This window comes from Typha latifolia, chromosome 9 (genome assembly GCF_019914945.1).
Source record: "Typha latifolia isolate L0001 chromosome 9, TyphaL0001v2, whole genome shotgun sequence".
Taxonomy (NCBI): Eukaryota; Viridiplantae; Streptophyta; class Magnoliopsida; order Poales; family Typhaceae; genus Typha; species Typha latifolia.
Genome location: NC_133094.1, coordinates 2,305,992 through 2,326,102, shown reverse-complemented (window position 1 = coordinate 2,326,102; position 20,111 = coordinate 2,305,992). Strand labels below are relative to the sequence as shown.

At 36.4% G+C, this 20,111-nt stretch overlaps 3 protein-coding genes across 3 annotated transcripts; 1 reads left to right on the top strand and 2 right to left on the bottom strand.

Annotated features, from left to right (window-relative positions):
• Nucleotides 1-5,143: 5,143 nt before the first annotated feature.
• Nucleotides 5,144-8,489, top strand: LOC140795449 (uncharacterized). Its single transcript, XM_073148001.1, has 4 exons — nucleotides 5,144-5,463; nucleotides 7,203-7,338; nucleotides 7,824-7,917; nucleotides 8,012-8,489. The coding sequence occupies exons 1-4, from the start codon at nucleotides 5,213-5,215 to the stop codon at nucleotides 8,326-8,328; spliced, it is 798 nt and encodes a 265-aa protein (XP_073004102.1). The 5' UTR covers nucleotides 5,144-5,212; the 3' UTR covers nucleotides 8,329-8,489.
• A 535-nt stretch (nucleotides 8,490-9,024) lies between these two features.
• On the bottom strand, nucleotides 9,025-10,344 carry LOC140795448 (xyloglucan endotransglucosylase protein 6). Its single transcript, XM_073148000.1, has 3 exons — nucleotides 10,036-10,344; nucleotides 9,846-9,946; nucleotides 9,025-9,761 (listed from the first exon to the last, which is right to left on the bottom strand). The coding sequence occupies exons 1-3, from the start codon at nucleotides 10,229-10,231 to the stop codon at nucleotides 9,204-9,206; spliced, it is 855 nt and encodes a 284-aa protein (XP_073004101.1). The 5' UTR covers nucleotides 10,232-10,344; the 3' UTR covers nucleotides 9,025-9,203.
• Nucleotides 10,345-13,279: 2,935 nt separating this feature from the next.
• On the bottom strand, nucleotides 13,280-19,846 carry LOC140795781 (mRNA cap guanine-N(7) methyltransferase 1). The gene is made up of 13 exons (XM_073148553.1): nucleotides 19,550-19,846; nucleotides 19,282-19,418; nucleotides 18,417-18,485; nucleotides 18,189-18,260; nucleotides 17,384-17,485; nucleotides 16,953-17,009; nucleotides 16,552-16,690; nucleotides 15,221-15,285; nucleotides 15,055-15,105; nucleotides 14,827-14,889; nucleotides 14,056-14,179; nucleotides 13,913-13,974; nucleotides 13,280-13,822 (listed from the first exon to the last, which is right to left on the bottom strand). Exons 1-13 carry the CDS (start codon nucleotides 19,623-19,625, stop codon nucleotides 13,730-13,732), a joined length of 1,110 nt encoding a protein of 369 aa, XP_073004654.1. The 5' UTR covers nucleotides 19,626-19,846; the 3' UTR covers nucleotides 13,280-13,729.
• Nucleotides 19,847-20,111: the final 265 nt, after the last annotated feature.

The window sequence follows — 20,111 nt, the reverse complement described above, 5'->3', positions numbered from 1 at the left end:
GAACCGAAAATACACATAAACATAGGGTGTTAAATAAAAAATCAGTTAAAAAGTAAAGAATTTTCATTTAGAACCCCATATGTACGTAGTATTGTTCAAATGAATTACACTTATCTACAGGGTGTTAAATGAATAAGTATCATAAACTAAAGACATTTGCATTTAGCACCATATGTTTTACAAAATTATCTCAACTATGATAAAAATAAATTCAGGGGGTTGAATGAAAATATGAAAGAAACTAAAGATATTTACATTTAGCACCTTATATTTCGCAATATTAATGAACAAAATTATCATAAAAATAGGGTGTTAATTAAAAATTTCTCCCAAAATTATGGACATTTATATTTAGCACCCTATATTTTTCAATATTACTTGAACGAAAAATACACATAAATATAGGTGTTAAATAAAAATCCAACAAAAAGTAAAGATATTTACATTTAGCACCTTATATTTCGCAATATTAATGAACAAAATTATCATAAAAATAGGGTGTTAATTAAAAATTTCTCCCAAAATTATGGACATTTATATTTAGCACCCTATATTTTTCAATATTACTTGAACGAAAAATACACATAAATATAGGGTGTTAAATAAAAATCCAACAAAAAGTAAAGATATTTACATTTAGCACCTTATATTTTGCAATATTAATGAACCAAAATTATCATAAAAATAGGGTGTTAATTAAAAAATTCTCCCAAAATTATGGACATTTATATTTAGCACCCTATAATTTTCAATATTACTTGAACGAAAAATACACATAAACATAGGGTGTTAAATAAAAATCCAACAAAAAGTAAAGATATTTACATTTAGCACCTTATATTTTGCAATATTAATGAACCAAAATTATCATAAAAATAGGGTGTTAATTAAAAAATTCTCCCAAAATTATGGACATTTATATTTAGCATCAAAATACACATAAACATAGGGTGTTAAATAAAAATCCAACAAAAACTAAAGATATTTACATTTAGCACCTTATATTTTGCAATATTAATGAACCAAAATTATCATAAAAATAGGGTGTTAATTAAAAAATTCTCCCAAAATTATGGACATTTATATTTAGCACCCTATATTTTTCAATATTACTTGAACGAAAAATACACATAAACATAGGGTGTTAAATAAAAATCCAACAAAAGTAAAGACATTTACATTTAGCACCTTATATTTTGCAATATTAATGAACCAAAATTATCATAAAAATAGGGTGTTAATTAAAAAATTCTCCCAAAATTATGGACATTTATATTTAGCATCCTATATTTTTCAATATTACTTGAACGAGAAATACACATAAACATAGGGTGTTAAATAAAAATCCAACAAAAAGTAAAGATATTTACATTTAGCACCTTATATTTTGCAATATTAATGAACAAAATTATCATAAAAATAGGGTGTTAATTAAAAATTTCTCCCAAAATTATGGACATTTATATTTAGCATCAAAATACACATAAACATAGGGTGTTAAATAAAAATCCAACAAAAACTAAAGACATTTACATTTAGCACCTTATATTTTGCAATATTAATGAACCAAAATTATCATAAAATAGGGTGTTAATTAAAAAATTCTCCCAAAATTATGGACATTTATATTTAGCACCCTATATTTTTCAATATTACTTGAACGAAAAATACACATAAACATAGGGTGTTAAATAAAAATCCAACAAAAGTAAAGACATTTACATTTAGCACCTTATATTTTGCAATATTAATGAACCAAAATTATCATAAAAATAGGGTGTTAATTAAAAATTTCTCCCAAAATTATGGACATTTATATTTAGCATCCTATATTTTTTAATATTACTTGAAAGAAAAATACACATAAACATAGGGTGTTAAATAAAAATCCAACAAAAACTAAAGATATTTACATTTAGCACCTTATATTTTGCAATATTAATGAACCAAAATTATCATAAAAATAGGGTGTTAATTAAAAATTTCTCCCAAAATTATGGACATTTATATTTAGCACCCTATGTTTTTTCAATATTACTTGAACGAAAAATACACATAAACATAGGGTGTTAAATAAAAATCCAACAAAAAGTAAAGATATTTACATTTAGCACCTTATATTTTGCAATATTAATGAACCAAAATTCTCATAAAGATAGGGTGTTAATTAAAAAACTTCTGCCAAAATTAAAGACATTTATATTTAGCCCCTATATTTTTTAATATTACTTGAATCGAAAATATACATTAATATAGGGTGATAAATAAAGAATTCATAAAAAAAACAGAAATTTTCATTTAGAACCCCATATTTATGCAATATTGTTCAGAATGAAATACACTTATTAATAGTGTTAAATAAAATTTTTACCAAAACTAAAGACATTTGCATTTAGCACCATATTTTTTCAAAATTATCTGAACTAAGATTAACATAAATATAGAGGGTTAAATGAAAATATAATCGGAACTAAAGATATTTTACATTAAGCCTATCTTTTACAATATGTTTTGAACCAAAAATTCACATAAAAATAGGTGTTAATTGAAATTCTTATTTCAATATTATTTGAACCCAAAAATACACATAAACTTAGGGCGTTAAATAAAAAATTCATCAAAAATTAAAGATGATTGCATTAGAACCCCATATTTAATATATTGTTCAAAATGAAATACACTTATCTATAGGGTGTTAAATAAAATTTTTACCAAAACTAAAGATATTTGCATTTAGCACCATATATTTTTCAATATTATTTAAACCAAAATTCACATATAAATATAGGGTGTTAAATAAAAATATAATCGGAACAAAAGATATCTATTTAGCACCTATATTTTGCAATATTTTTTTTAACAAAAATTTTACATAAATATAGGGTGTTGCTTGAAATGGTCTTCCAAAATTAAAGACATTTATAATTAGCACCCTATATTTTTTTAATATTATTTGAACAAAAAAATTACATAAACATATGGTGTTAATTAAAAATTTTGACAAAATTTAAGATATTTGCATTTAGAACCCCACATTTACATAGTATAAAATTCACCAAAATTAAAGCAATCTTCGACTCAGGACCACTACGCAAAAGTCAATACATAGTATAACATTCTACCCTGTTTCCATCTATATAACTATCAATTTACATATTCCTCCGCTCACCCGATTAACAATTCATACAAAAAAAAGAAAGAAAGAAAGAAAGAAGAAATGATTAAGATTTATTATCCGAGCTCCTCTTTCTGGTGACCCGAATATAAGCAAAGATGGCGACGAAGACGGCGGTGGCGAGCCCGCCGAGCATCACCTCGGCGCCGGCGATGGACTTATCGGACGTCCCCCGGCGGCGATGCTGCTCGTGATCATGCCCCATCTCACGAGACTCACTCGCTGGCGCAGCGCTGCCAGTTACCTGCTCGTTGCCAATTGAAGACGAAGTAGAGGAATGGCGATAATTAAGTGCCTCAGCGTTGTGGGCTTCTTTCCCCTCCTCCACCTCCTCCAGGATTGGCCTCGCAATCACCCCATAGCCAACGAGGAGGTGAAGTGAGACAAAGCAAAAGAGAAGCAAACGAGTCATTCTCCAATGTGTTGGTACGTAGTGTTATTATTACTACTACAAGCTCAAGGTTTGCCTGCCTCTTTTTATAAGCATGAGAGATTTTGGTCATATTGGAAGACAGGGGAGCAAGGGATGGCAGAGTGTGTTGTTTCTTGTTTTTTTTTTTTTTTTTGGTTAATATTAATATTCTAATTATTCAAATTTAAATAATTTAGATATAAAAGTGATGTTATTAATGAGTATTGGTGGTAACTTTCTTTATTCTTATAATACGACGGATAGATACAAAAATTAGAGATTAAAAAAAAAAACTTGTTTATTATTTGCAGAACTAGTGTAAAGCAAAAGAGTGGACGGAGACAGGGACAAATTTGTCATTTTGCGTCGGTGCGAAGAGTCGGCGACGACTACGCGCTTTTATCATCAAAATCTGTGAGATTGATGATCTTCTTTGAGATTTGTGCTATTAAGGATATTGGAAACTGGAAAACGTTATTGTTTGTATTTTATTACACGTAGTGCGATCGAACTAAAATTAGTAATTCTAAATTACCAAGCTGTCTGGTTTATTAACGTCACCCCTCGTGCGATTAAATACTCTACTGAGAACTTTAAATTATTAATATTCTCATTTTTTAATACCTATATTTGCCTATTAAATTTATGAAGTAATTTTGATTCCATGCACATATCTAGTGCAACCTGACATAAAGACCAACTCTGGCAATGTCATGCCATGCCCATGCAACACGCTACATCTCTCTCTCTCTCTCTCTCTCTCTCTCTCTCTCTCTCTATATATATATATATATATATATATGGCCAAAGTTTTAGCTCATTTATGTGCATGCAACCAGGAACATATAAGCATTAAGGCCCATAGCACCACAAGGGTTGTCCATGGAACACCTTAGTGACAACATGGGACCACCCTATGCATGATGCATGGCTTTGTCTTCTGTAGAAAATAAATAGTAACACTTTCTGCATTATTGCTCATTATCATGTAGATCTCCTCGTATAATTTTTGTAGTAAAATAATTATCTAATATTGTTCATTAATATCGTCAGAGGAGTAATTATCCCAAATAAATAATATCAGGAAAAAAAACTTTATGTAAAAATGAGCAGAATGTCTTTACCGTCTAATTTCTCTAATTGACCAACACTAGAGTTGGTAGGTATTTTTCCCTACAATTAAGGAGTTTGTAGGATCAAATGTAACTCCGTATAATAATTATGGAGAAAATTGTTTAGTGATTGTTGGTGGCTTAGTTTAACTGCTCGGCTTGGTTAATAGATTGATAATGTGGCTGACTTAGAGAAGTATATTAGTTAAAGCTTTTAGGGAACTTTATGCATTTGTATCTGGAGAGAGTTGACCTGATTGCATATTGTATTTAGAAAAGACTAAAAGTTCAAGAGTTGGCCCAACGGGCTCCCTTGTGAAGATAAATAGTGTGCATCTTGCTCCATACTCTCCTTTTTTAAAATAAAAATAAAAATAAAAAAAGTGTAGGGAGTGATGTCGGATCCTCTCAATTGCAGATAACCCGAATCCGGATAAGAGAGACGTACTCTTTCTCTCCTCGATCACAATACGATTCGACCTTCATTTTAGCGAGAGGGGAAGAGAGAGAAAGATGGGTGGTGGAACCATGAGAACCGCGGCGAAGGCTGCTGCTGGATACCGCTCCGGCAGCCCCTTCTCCGGCCATGCGTCGGTTAGAGGCCGGAGATTCTCCGCCGCCGCACCCTCTACGGCGACGGTGGGATGGAAGGAGAAGGACGCCCTTGAATCGGCGAATCCGGCGCCGAGGGTGGTGTTTGGATCCGTCCCGACGATAGAGGAGGCAAAGGAGGCGACTTCCGATCTGCAAGGTGCCCTTGAGAAGTAAGCTCCAGATTGCCTCTCTCTATTCTCCCGTTAATTTTCTCAAATTTTTCCTCAATTTCCAACATTAAAATTTATGCTAGATGGTTGTTTAAATGATGCTAGTCTTTGATGAGCTAATCGAATCATTCAAAAAGCATTACAAAGTTGCCCCAACTTTTGAGAATCTTCACATCAGGCATGGATTAGAATTTGTTGTAGATCTTGAATGCTAACTTATGGAAATATTTATGGATCAAATTAAAGGAAGCTATAAAGAACCTAATCTAGATTCAGATCAAGTTCGAATTTAATGATTGGTTCATTATCGAAATTTGCTCAGATGTGGGCAAACCAACACCTATACTAACTCAAATTAAAATTGAGTAAGTAACTACTGATCAAATAAAGGAATTCTTGCTTTCATGCTCTGCTTCCGACTGCTAGTGTGACTATCCTGGCTTTACTGATTGATTCCTGGAAGTAGGATTCCCAGTCGTCGTATTCTGACATGCTACTATCGAACTTACATGATTGTTAGTAGGATAAGATTTAGCTGAACAGTCCGCAGACATTTCATCATCAAAAAAAAAAAAGTAAGGTTGAGATAAAACTCTGACTTGTTTGGGATTTTTATTTATCTAGTTTTTGAGGAAAAGGGTTTGTAGACATATCATTCATAGGGAGATAAATTATAAACCAAATGCAAAGATGGATCAATCCATTCCATATAAGATTGATCTCGAATTGCTAGACTGCCTAGATTGTGAGTGATAGAGTTGTTATATCTGCTTGTGAAGGAAACTTTAATACCATGGCAGAGGGAAATTCGCCTAACACTTTCCTGGACTATGGGGTCAATAGTCTAGTCCAAACAAGTGCCAGTGTTGTTAATAGCACTAACAGCCATCTGACAGTACTGAACAACCAGGCGTGAGGGGAGCTGCACCTATGCATGAGGAGTTTGGGAGCCATGAGGACAGTGAGTGTTCACCATCCAAGGCATACTAAGGACACCATTTTGTAAGGGATTCAGGAGAGATATTACTCCTTTTATTTAACTGTAAACTGAGGACACTCTTTAATTAATGGACTGCCGTATCTTGCATGGCTACCTTATTTTAAAGGTGGATCAGTCCATTCCGTATAAGATTAATCTTGAATTGCTAGACTGGCCACTTTGTGAGCAATGAAGTTGTTACATCTGATTGTGAAGGGAACTTTAATACCACCGCATAGGGAAATTCACCCAACACTTTCCTGGACTATGGGGTCTATACTCTATAGTCCAATCCAAACAAATTCCAGGGCTTTTAATAGCATTAATAGCCACCAGACAGTATTGAATAACCAGGCGTGAGAGTAGCTGCACCTATGCACCAGGAGTTTGAGAGTCACAAGGACGGCAATGGCTTCATAAACCAAGGCATACTAAGGACACCATTTTGTATGGGATTCAGGAGAGATATTACTCCTTTAATTTGAATGTAAACTGATGGCATTCTTTAATTAATGGGGACTACCTTATCTTGCATGGCTACCCAACTTTTCCATTGCATTCGTTCCCATACTTGTTCTTACACTACAAATGCCATTTCTTGCAATTCAATTTGTTGACAATTTGACTACCCGACTTTCTGTAATGTTACTGGTGCTATATAAATTTAGCTATTTATTATTGGCTTCAAGAGGAAATGCTGTCCTCAGTGGTGCCTGATGTAGGTTATATACTGTAATACTGATAAGATGATATTTTCTAGGGTTTACTTCTCTAAAACTACTACCGAGGTTTCCAGAAGGCATGCTAAAAGTATTGGAAGTGAATCAATCAGTCAATCCATGCCGAGACATGTTGTTCAGGCATTCTCGTTGCTACAAGGAAGCACCGAAGCTCAGGTTCTGTACTATCAGTTTTTGTGTCTCATGGAATATTTAATTCACTTATTATAATGAGGATACCTGTGCAGCTGCCTGAATTTTCTCAACTCTGAGTGGTTTTGTGAATTTTTCCCTTGAACACTGTGTAACTGTTGCTGGCATGAAGATCAGTTTCCTATACAGATAGGAGGATGAAAGATTTAAGTAGCAACTAACTGCATTACCCATAATATGCAGATTAAAATTCTTTTATACAAGAAAAAACTCAATATTATTAATCTAGCTCAATGAAAGGAGATGTCATGAAATAAAATTCTTTATATCTAGACAAGTGGCTCTGTAATGAAATTTTTTGTTAAAATTCAAGTATGCATCGTATTTCATTCTGAAGGGTCAGGCAGTTTTATACTTTAATAAAATTCTGAGTAAGGCCTAAATACTGACAAGGGGGAGTGCTCAAGGAGAATCACTTCGTACTGAAGTCATGTGGTTTTGGCCTGCAGAATGTTGTTGCTTCACTCACAGCTGATCGTAATGTCTGGGATGCTGTAATGAAAAACGACAAGGTTATGGAATTCTACAGGGACCACCAGCTGGGTAAGCATTTATTAAACTGTGTGGCATTAACTTTTTCCTCAAGTAGGTTTATTATTGATCTCCCTAATACTGTTGCTGCCGATACCAAATGCAGCTTCAATTGAATCTGTTGCTGAAAATGCATTCAGAATGGGTTCTTCAGTGACTTTTGAGGATCCTTCTGCAGATACATCCTTAAGCTCCCTGGTAGCAGACTTTGTGAATAACATCAAGAAGAATGTGATGGAACTGGTGAGCAATGTATCCAACTTCTTTCAAGATTTCTTGGGGAATCTGGCAGGGGACCACAGCGGCATCCAGTCCAGGACCAGGAATAGCACCTCTGACTCTCGCTTAGATGTGGCCGTCGGAGCATCATTTGTAGCACTGGTTGTAGCATCTATCTTGGTTGTTCTGGTTAAGAGAGGATAAGCCAGGAAGCTCCTGTTTCTCTTCCTCTTGCTTGCCAGTAAAAATCATGTTGTTATTAGTTATATTTTCTGCCCAAATATCTTGCTTATGTTTATTCTTGTACAGTGTGTGTATGTATTCCTCCTATGCTTCAAAATGGAATCAGCTCAGTTACTTTGTGAGATTGCTATGTAAATAGAACAGTTTGCAACAAAAGCTTGTCTTGCATTCATAGATGGGCTATTTTCACTGAAAATTGAGTGCTAATAGAGGATGCATAAGACCTCAGACTTGTTATCATAAATATACTAAAGCCTTTTTAATCAGATGCTCTCAATCATAGATTTCTATAGATGTTATTAAAAGAGGACATCATATAGATTTCAGTCTGCTTTTCTTTTATGGTGCGTTTACTCATTCTGGGCAACGTAGTCATCATCACTTCAAACACACTTTGAAAGGTTGTCATCAGGGCATTCAAAGTGAAGTCATTTCTGATAATGGACTTGCCCTTCATACTCATTAATACTTATGATGGTTATCTATTATTGTATTGTCACATTGAAGGACTTACTCATAAATATTAGGATTTACTTTTTAGAAATTAGCTATTCTGACACACGCGCGAAGTGGGACCCACGCATACTGTAGATCAACTAAAAAGATTTTTCGAAAAAATAACAAAGAAAAAAGAAGCAAAAGATTGTACCGACGATGTACTACAAAGAGAATCATTTCCACAAAGCCCGTGGTCTCGTTTCCACCAAAATATCTTACACCAAACATCCATAATCCTAAAAGAACCCTCGAATAGAAACGTAAACAAGAGGATTATAAACAAATTTCCACCCACTAATTACCTCCCCCATCCCATCCATCACCCACCGTCCATCCCATCATCGGCGGGCACACTCGGGCGGCACGGCCGGGAACCGATCCGAGTCAACACAGTAATCGTACACGAGATGGTTCGCACGTGCCCAGATGAGCTGGTGGCTCTGGTGCACGCTCAGCAGCTCCTCCGCCCCGACGCACCCGCCGCTCGCCGCGCCCGCCTCGCACCCGTCGATCCTGACCGCGCGATACGTGGTCACGAACGGTGCGTGGGTCCAGTCGGTCTTGACCCGCCCCCCCTGGGTGGCCCAGTCGTCGGCGTTCCAGATCGAGCTGTAGACGCCCATCGGCTGGTCCCGCGGGAACGCAATGCCCTTATCCTCCTTGTTCTCGTACACCCGGATAGGGGTGTCATCGACGAGGAACGCCACGTGGCGCGGGGTCCAGTGGACGGAGTAGGAGTGGAAGTCGGTAGTGGGGTCGAACCAGAGGTCCATCCGCTGCTCCCGGTTGCCGACTCCATTGATATAGAGGTTCGTCTGGACGAGATACGGCTCGCCCGTGGTGTTGCCCAGGAACTCGAAGTCGAACTCGTTGTGGTTGTCCCCCTCCGAAGACATCTGAACGTCATGTGTAAATTAGGCACTCTTAAAGGGGCCTCATTGCAAAAAGAGATAAAAATAAATAACAGAAAAAACCCTTACATAAAAAGCGGTGACGGTGCCGGCGGAGTCGCCTGGAACAAGCTTGATGTCGGCGCTGGCTTTGCCGTAGATGTACTTGTTCTTAGAAGCAAATCCGGCTCCTAAACAACGAGGAAATACTTGAATACAAAGGGTGTAAAATGTAAAATTTTAAAAAGAAAAACAGAGAGATGGGAGTAATAATAAGTACCAGAGAAGTTATCGAGCTTGAGCTTGAGGAGGTCTCCTTCATAGATGACGTGGTCAGTCGCCCAGCTTGGCTGGATGACGTCGTCGAACTTGGACGCGCCAAAAGCCACGTCCGATGCCGCCGAGATGGCGAGCATCCACATCAACACCACTACTGCCATTTTGCAAGAGAACCCCCCAGAGTAGGAGAGGGCCATGAGAGACGGAGGCAAAATAAATAGAGAGAAAAGAAGGGGATTATTTGCGATAGAGCTCTCTCACTCACTCACTGCAAGGGGTCCCTTCGCTTCTCCTTTTATAGCCCTCAACCTCATAAGCCATCTCGTTATAATACTATTGGTTTGGCTTCTACGAGAAGGCAGGAACCCGTGAAATTGCCACGTCATTATCCACGTAGGATAATATGAATTTTTGGGGGGATAATTGTGACTTCGTACTTTAGCGGAGGACTAGCCGTTGGCTCTGGGGGGTTTTCAAAGTTGGGGGTTTTCTTCTTTACTTGTGGGGGTCCCGTTTCACAACTTGTGCGTGGTTAACGCTATTTTTTTTCTTATTTTTTTTTAAATTTATCAAAACCGTAAGTTTCTATCTTTATTATTATTCACATTTTATTATATAAATATTTATAATTTGGTCTTTATATTTAAGTTTACTCTGACAGCAGACGACGAAATAAAGAATATATTATTTCAAATAACTTTTTCTATATATTATTGTTTATTATTCCAAAGTCAGGCTTTTATTTCAGATCCTATTATGTTATTATTATTATTATTATTAATACGAGCCTTATAGAAATAGGCCTCCTTTATTTTATTTTTCTATTTTTTTTTTGAAAACAGTAATCCGGAAACGTGAGCAAAACTTTGGACGGGATGGAACGGAAAGCCGTGTAGTGGGGACCGCCGTACGACACGGCCGCTGTCCACGTAAAGCACAATTTCGTGAGAATATATCCAATGACAACGCGGCACGTGGAACTCCAGCTGTTCCCTCTGAGGGCAAACAGCTGTCGCACGCCAGCGGCCAGTGCGAAAGCGAGAGGAGTTTTATTCGCGGTTTACGTAAACAACTACGCGCACCCGAATACGAGTACGCTGAACCTTACACGTCGCCGTTTCGGGCCCCACCTCCCCCTGGTTTGAAATAAGTCTCGGTCCGGCGTCGGGTTCTTTCGTGCGAGTAGGACGTTTCCATTATTGACGGATGACGTCCGCAGACAGCTGTCATAAAGCACAATAATATTCCCTCCTGCGTAGAGACCAGAGAACTGACCCGCTATTGGGACCAACGATATCAATGGCTACAATGGAAACGATAAATTGAGAGAATTTGTAAGATGAACGAATAATGGTGGAGATGTTAATCTGGATAAGTGTGCCAAAGTTTATCCAGCAAAGAGAGGATAAGGGACCCACGCTGTCGCTCTCGAGAGGGGTGTCATTTATGGCCGTGCGATTGGACGTTTGGACTGAGAAGAGCCGTCGATGTCATCGTTTACCTTTTTCTAATTTTTTTGTTGTTGATGTCATCGTTTAACTTGGAAAGAATTATATCTTACTTTTTTAAATTCCCAATAAATGGGGGTTAAAAAGGTAAAGTAGCCAATGGAGGTCACTCATGGCGTTCAGTGTGTGATGGTGACTAGACTTTTTTTTTATGTAATCTGAAAAAAAGTTTTTTTTTAATTAAAAATCTCAAACAAAGAAAAAGTTGCTAGTGACCTCGTGCTTTGTTTCTTGCCTAAATCTTGCTAATTAATATAAAAAATCCTACTATTATCAAATAACTAAATAATACTAGGCTGTTACTATAGCTCAATTGTCCAATTAATTTATCGGGATAAAAGTTATTGATTTGATATAATCTATTATAAAAAAAAATAAATGATATTGAATAACATATTAGTTTAATTTATATTTTTGTTCCATAATACTACCGCTCTAAACTTTATTTATTTTATTTTAAGAAAATTTGTATATAAAAATATATAAAAATACATTATTGTTAAACTTAATCAAATCTCCGAGTTAAAATAACTATACTAAAAAGATTATAAAAATACTCTCAACCAAGTTATAATAAAAATATTTTTAATTAACAAAATATTCTCGCGATATTAAATTATAAGACCCAATTTATAAATAATAAAAATATAAAATATAAACTACAAACTATACAAAATTTCCTAAAAATTATAATCAAACAGCCGATTAAGTTGCAAAATTCTTCCCTCCCTCTCACTCTCAGACAGATTAATTAAAATTTAGCTGAAAAAAAAAAATCGAAGTGGTGTAACGCTGTCCGGGAAAGGGGGAGAGGTCTGTGAGGAATGATTAGTGTGAGGTTACAGAGTGAGTTAGTGTCCGTACGAGTAGAGGAATGGATGGCTTGCAAGAAACAGCCGACGTGCATGCTTTTATTATTTCATTTAATTTCACCTCTTTTTCAAAAAAATTACGCCATAAAGAGAGAAAGAGAGACTTCCTACTGCCTATATAAAAAAGAAAATTAATTAATGACAACTGAGCCAGCTGCGTGGCACCCGCACCCACACCCATTTTTTGAATTCCCACTCTTAAGTATACGTTACACTCCTAGGATTTATTTTATTTTATTTCTCAATTAAAACTTTACATAGAAGAGCATTGCCATTGGTAATCGGCATCAAAAACCGTGCAGGCACAGCTAGCTAATAGCTCAACTCTCTCTTCTTACACCATGCGTTAAGAATTAATTTTTGTCAATAAACAAACAAACAACAACAACCGAGTGTGTGCTTCAGTATTCGTGCATACATACTATTCGCCACCTCCTCTTCTTCTTCTTCTTCCTTCCTTATTACTTAATATTTTATCCACCACCGACGTCGGGCGTCCATTAGACGGGAAATCCAAAGACCGGAGGCTTCTCGAAGCGAGACACAGCCGCCCGCCGAGGCGAGAACGACACGACACGGGGGGGCGCGCGCGCGCGCGCGTGCGGGAGGGGCTTTCGTCGCCTTCCTGCACGTGACTCGAGCACGGTCACGGACAGGCACGTGCCGACAAGTGAGAGCGGGGGACAAATTACTCCCACCCCCACAAATTTTTTTTTTATTACAAAAAAGGACAATAAAAGACTATTTGTTTAGTTCCATAATAAGGAGATAGTGAGTGATGAGAGGATTTAATTTTATTATTTCAGTAGGCTTCCAATCCACTGCTGCATATGAGAGACGTTTTGTCACATCAACAACTTAACTCTTACAATAAACATTTTAGATTCCATTCAAATAAGAAAGCAAAATGATTTACAAAAAGATTTTACTCTGGCAAATAATACCAAATTACATCAACTCCCTATCCATCACTTACTAAGGACAAGGGAAAGAAACATACACTTTGAAAGATAATTTAACCTGATAATTGCTAATTATTCTTTGACATGAAACGCAAACATTATAGAGTGAGGGTTACACTAGGCTCATATCAAGTATACATGGAACCGGAGATAATAGAAGTACAAACTCATATGTCATCGTTACATGGGGAATTCAGCTCATTTGTGCTACTAGATGATGTTAGTAAGCTCTGAAGAGTACAGTTCTTTGGGGCTCGTCACTCCTTTTTAAAGCAAATTGGCAAGGAAAAAAGTGACTTTTATGTCACCCTTGCCACCTACCAAGTGAGTAAGCAACTCGCAGAAGGATTAACTCAGGACTTAATAAACTCGATGTCGTCTTCTGCTATGTACATATTTCCTCTATTTGTGCTGCTGCTTTTCCGATTTGAAGTTGGTTGACCCCTCTGAGAAAAGACCACCATCATGTAAGAATTCAAGTGATCCATGATTGTGATCAGGAAAGCTAATCATAGGATAGTTGATCGGGGACATACCTTCCTCAAGACGAACGACAAATAAAGATAAGCGACATCCCATTCATCCTGCGACAATGTACCTGCATTTTTTAATGCTTAGGTGAAAGCTACTAAGAACATTTCGCAATGAGATTCTTGATATTCTGAAGTATGTAACTCACTTTGGTCTTGGTTTCCATCACCTAAAGCACCAAGCCTCCTCATGAGCTCTGTGAACTCAGGTTTTCGCAAGTACTCATTCACGAATTCATGAGAGTTTTTCACAAAAACAAGCTCCAAATCATACTGCGAAGATAAACTTAAATGAGCTAGGGCATCAACGACTTGCTTTCTCTAATACTAAATATGTGTGCAATTAAAAAGGTAATGTTAGAAGGATTGAGGTGCAACACGATGCATAATCCTTGAGGAAGGGGTAAGTCCTCAAGCATCTTATAAAAATAACTGAAACTCTAAAAGGCTCCACTTTAAAGAAAGCAAAAATAGAATGTCCAGAATTAATTTGGTTAGTTTGTAACCTATGGGCACTATCAGATATATATATATATATATATATATATAGAAACTTATACATTAAATTGTTACTTGTGATCGAATGTCTATGCTGATAACTGTTAATCACCACGTAAGCCTCAACCATTGCCTCAAGGCATTCTAAGAGACCCTTGCCAAAAGGTGCAACACGAAACAACACTTGATAAGATTTTGAAACATGGTACTCATGTAACTTACAGACTGAAGTTTGCAGAAGTCTCTTTACATTACTTTCATTGAAATGAAAAGAACCACATTATTTAATAATGTAACTAAATAAGTATACTACATGCCACAGAATTCAGGAAATTCATCTGCATATTATATATCAGAACTGTCCACAAAACAAGAAAAGCAACAAACTAGCCATTATTGTTTAAGATGAGAATAATCCATACCTCATCTGCTAGCGATTTGAAGACATTAAATGGGACAATCCACTCTGGACAATCAACAGCATCCTGCATGTTGCTAATCAAATCAGACAAAACTGTTTGCAGTTTAATAGTGATGCTAGTAGAACAAAGGACATATAGAGAATATAAAATGGAACAGAATAGTACAAGGTGTATCCCATGAGTACTTAATTTCATGCATGGAATACACACAAATAAACTTGCTTTTACCTCTAAGTGAAACTTATATTTGATGCCAAAGGGACTAGATGATGGGAATTTCTGAACCATAAAGAAAAGAAAGATTCCAACTTAGTACTCATCACAGAGAAAAGAAATACTAAATAGAGAGTAAACAATCCACAATGAAAGAATATAAACCATTAGCCAAAATCACCTTCTGAGAATATTCTTCACCAAAAGAAATCCAGTAAACACTATTTCCAAATTCCAATCCTTCGGCTGCATATACTCAGATCGATCAAAACCAGCAAAAACAGATTTGTACAGAGTTAAGAGAATAAATCTAGAACCCAGGCCAGACACCACAAGTCTATAATAGACAGTAGCCACAGTATGATCACTAAAGCAAGCATGAAATGCAATGCCAGATCAATAAAAAAAATCTCTTCAGGGAAAAATCACTACAATGCTTTCATGAGGTACTAGAAAAACTAAGAATACAATGCAGAGATCCAGAGGACAACTGTAGGCCAAACACCCGGACATGCCAAGAGATTAGCAGTTCCCAACTTAATCAATGATAAACTCCACACTTCCCATAGTTTTACCAATAATTAGAGTCACAAGTTATCTGCCATAATATCCGGATTGGTACACTTTAAAAAATATTTAGTTCCACCGGCAGGTTCATACATTTTACCAACGCCATTCAAAGGGGTCTGAAGGGACAATAGATATGATGTGAGCATATGGTGTTCGGTCTATGAGAGGAACCAGATCGATGCTAATGTATTACAGGGAAGGATTCTCATAATTCTAATCACCTTGAGTTTTCACTAGACATGCCAAATCATCTCACACAAATCTCAAATAGAATTCTGCAGTCTAGTTAATCAGAATAAATAAGAAATGTCATCTTTTAGTGATGCTACAAGAAATGCACATGCACTTAGAAGAAAGTCTAGCTCACCAAATGTTATCCTTTAGGTCCCATTTTCCATCTATTCTGTGTTACTCAATCAAGATGGTGGAGCACCAATATGTTTGGTAGTTTCATTGTTCTCCAAGCTAGAAATGAGTTAAGACATCAAAATCCTTAAATAGGATATCACATCCCTCCTCTTTCCATTGTATCAATGTTAGCCTATCACATCACTTACTTTTCTGGCCTCTAATTAAACTTTTTGGATCCAAACCTGGAAACTTCATGAGATTTTTCACAACTTATCAAGGCTACATCTCTATCCATGTCAAACGTATGGTTCAAATTTCAGATTCCCATGACAAGCCTACCAAACTCGAGTCTTTGAATGTTCTCACAACTGCCTACCAATCCACTCAACACCAAACTCTTCATCCTCATATATGATACATTAGAAGAGTTACAAGGCAATCAAACATGGTCATCTACAAGCTTTTTTAATTTGTAACTATCTACGTATCTGTTGCTACAGCACTTACACATTCCCAGAAGTTGGTAGTGAAAGATACAAAAGAGGTTAAAGACAAAATTCAGATTGACCATCACAAGGTGTCAAGGTCTACCTTCTCTAAGCCTTTTGATGATGACATTCGCATCAGGCATGGTCCCAACAAAGGTACCTCCGGGGCGAAGCAACGCAGATATATTTGCTAAGGCTCGTCTTGCACGTGCTTCAGTTGACCATGAGTAATGTAACGCAAACTGCAAATTTTACATAGTCAGTCCAATAAGTAAGAGACAATAAACATATCAACAAACTAGCTGTGAAGCTGTGAATCCTTGCTCTTATATATACAACCATGTTAGTAAAGCTTTGATAGGACTTTGATTAAAAAATTACAAGCTTTTCACATGGTTTTTCTTTATGACAAGAAGAAAAGAATTACTCTTCCATGAATCTACGACACTCATGATGTTATAATGTTACCAAAACGAAATATTTCTACTGTTTTAGAATACTCACCTGGCAACTGCATATATCATACGGTGCATCATCATGCAAGTACTTGTCCAAGCAAACCTATATCCAACATATAGTGGAAATCAGAGGAGCCTTCTCAAAGCTATATAATGCAAGTATTAACATATTAATAGATGTAAAATACCTAGTAAACTACTCCAAATTAAATACCAAAAAGAAAGCAAAACAATTACAGTGGCAAATTGTTCTATTCTTAATCATGACAAGTTTATATGATATATGATATGCAATCATAAGCTGCTAAATGTCAAGCACAATACATTCTGTTCTATCCAGTTCACAATCTTCCACTTCGAAAAAGAGACTGCAAAAGGTACTATAGCAACTTTTATTCAGCTCACTGCTGCTAATATGTTCAATACAATTGTGATTTAAGTTCAAAACTCACTAATTTAGAGAAGTCTTATCATTACCTCATAGCAATCAGCACAAATAAGGCGTGCAGGGAAACTGAACTTCTTCCTTCGCTGTTGTTGGTCTGTGTCACCATTATAACGAGTCCTACAGTCTCTTATCTGCAAGGATCTCAGAGAGATATGATACATGTTATAAGAAGAAGAACAATGGCTTAGAACATGGTCTAGATCCATTAATACACATATACTTAAAAGTAAACGGCAATTAGCATACTCTTGATGAAGATATGCATCGCAATTATGTCACATCAGTCTAACTGATGAAACTTTCTTGGTTAGAAAACTGACAGCAATCTTAATTAGGAGCCCAGCATCTATAGCTGCTTTAGTCATAATTTATCTGGAATAAGATGGATTATCATCATGCTGTAAATTAGAACAAATCATGAAGTGGTTAAAGGCTCATTATTCTTCTGAGAAGACAAATTTACAGGTAATGGTAAACTATTCATTTCAGAATCTTCAGATATGTTGAGAATAATAATATTACTCACTACTCAGAATCAGGAGGTATTTCAAATGATTTTACTGAGCATGATCATGAATGTTTGTCTAAATAATCAAGAAAGATAAGTGAGCCAAACATTAAATCTTAGAACTATTAAGAACTAGCCTCAACAGGCTGTATGCTGAAGCGATCAGTTATATGTGGGGGAAGATATGCAATAGCATGATCTTGAAGTTGCAAAAAGAGTTCCAAAATGGGTACTATGAAATTTCAACATAGCTGAAATTGCACCATGCTACTATAGCAAACATGAATCTGTTTGAGTATGTTGTTGTTTCAAGAAAGGACACTTACTGAGCCTTCTGCAATATCAACACCAACATAGTAACCAATCTTTGCCTTGTCCCACTTTATGAGATCACCACCCTGATAGGAACAGTGAATGAATTAGCTCTGGATCATAAAGAAATGAAGTACCTAACAAATTGCAATTTACATACCAATTATCATTAAATTGCATCAATGCAAATCTACTAAGTGCAGCAAATTTTCACAGGGTTATTTTAAATACTATTCACTTACCTTGCCGCAAGCAAGATCAAGAACTGAATCCCCCCGACGAGCATATAGCTGAATTAGGACGCTCTTAATCTGTTAAAGCAACAACGGAGTGAGTTGCTAAGAATCAGCCTGATCAATTACTCAATTAAGTCCAAGTTCATGATGAGCAATATTATAGTATCAGGCTGTCAGTACTAGTTATATCACCATTGCCCATGAGTAGCCATACATATTGAGTATTTGTGACAACAATCACCATTGCCATGAGTAGCCATCCATTCACAGTATTAGTTAAAGATTGCTAATAATATGTCCATCGATGCACCATTCTAAGTTTCAAATCACTTGTACAGAGAAATATTGCACTGATATGTGGCTTAGGTGTACGAAAATTGACAAGTACAAATATTTTGAATTGTACAGAGGTGCATCAGACACCTATTAGGAAACTCACAAAAATGGAAGCCACAGGCAAGAAAATGTACAAAAAAAAGTAGTTGCGAAAGATCCACTTGACATTAAGAGACAAACTGCCATATCAGATCAGTGCACTTGCCTAACAACTCTTTCCTCTGAATTTAATGGCAGTTTATGCCTCATGTCCGATACAATATATTTATTGTTTATAGCCGATATTCTAGTCAAGGTACTCATGCAGCCTGCTATTTCAACCTTGCAAAAACTATAAAAGCCAATGTAAGAACAAAAGAAACCACCTTCATAATTGTACTGTACTATCACATGACTTCTCCAGATAAACAGAGAAGGATAAAGGACCAATACACTAGTATCAAAAGCTTATCCAACTAACAGAAGATACAATTATGACACGCAAATAGACAACAGGAAGAATATTTACAAGATTGCAACGTAATCTGACACCTACCCAATTGTTCAGCTTCTTCAAATGGATGATAGGGCTGGCCTCGCGCTCTTCCAGCGTCTGATTCGATCTCGAACTGTAATGATCCGCCACCCTTCGAGCGTTCCTAGTACTTTCATCTTCCACACCATGCGTGTCACCTAAACCCCCCCAAACAAAACCCAATTTAATCGCAAAACCGAAAAAAGGGGGAATACGATAGCCCATAACGAAACTAATTGAAAAGTTTCAAAATTGATAAGAAATTGGAAGTGGGTTTTGATCAAAATACCGTATGAATTCGATCTGAGCTTGGATTGAGGCGGGCCAAAGGAGGCCGAGGCGGTTTCTTCGTACCCCCGCTTCATGCCTCCGCTTAAAAAAGCGAGCTTTTCTTAACGATGAAGGGTTGCTATTCTTATCGAGGTGAGGAGGGGAAAAGAAGCTTCTTGGGGTAATGGCTTAGAGATCTCTCTAAAGAAAATCTCAAGATAAAAATCCCAAGGGAGTGTATACGTCTGAGGAGAACTCGATGAGGTTTTCTGAGGAAGATGAAAACCTCCTTCCGTCCTTCGCCATTTAACTCTGCAGAGGAAATTTGCAAATAAAACCTCATTTTTTGTCTTATTTAATTTTAAACGACATCTTTTACTATTTAAGCAGGCAAGCAATTTTATTTAAATATAACCCGAAACCCGAAACTCGATATAACCTAGTTCTTCTCGTAATTATTTCTCTCTCAGGCTCTTGCTTTGTATTCGGATTCGACTGTATCCAGTTGCATCCGACCCGCTAAGGGCATTCTTTTTGCAGGATACTGGGGTAGTTTCGTCATTTAGCCGTTAAACCCTACT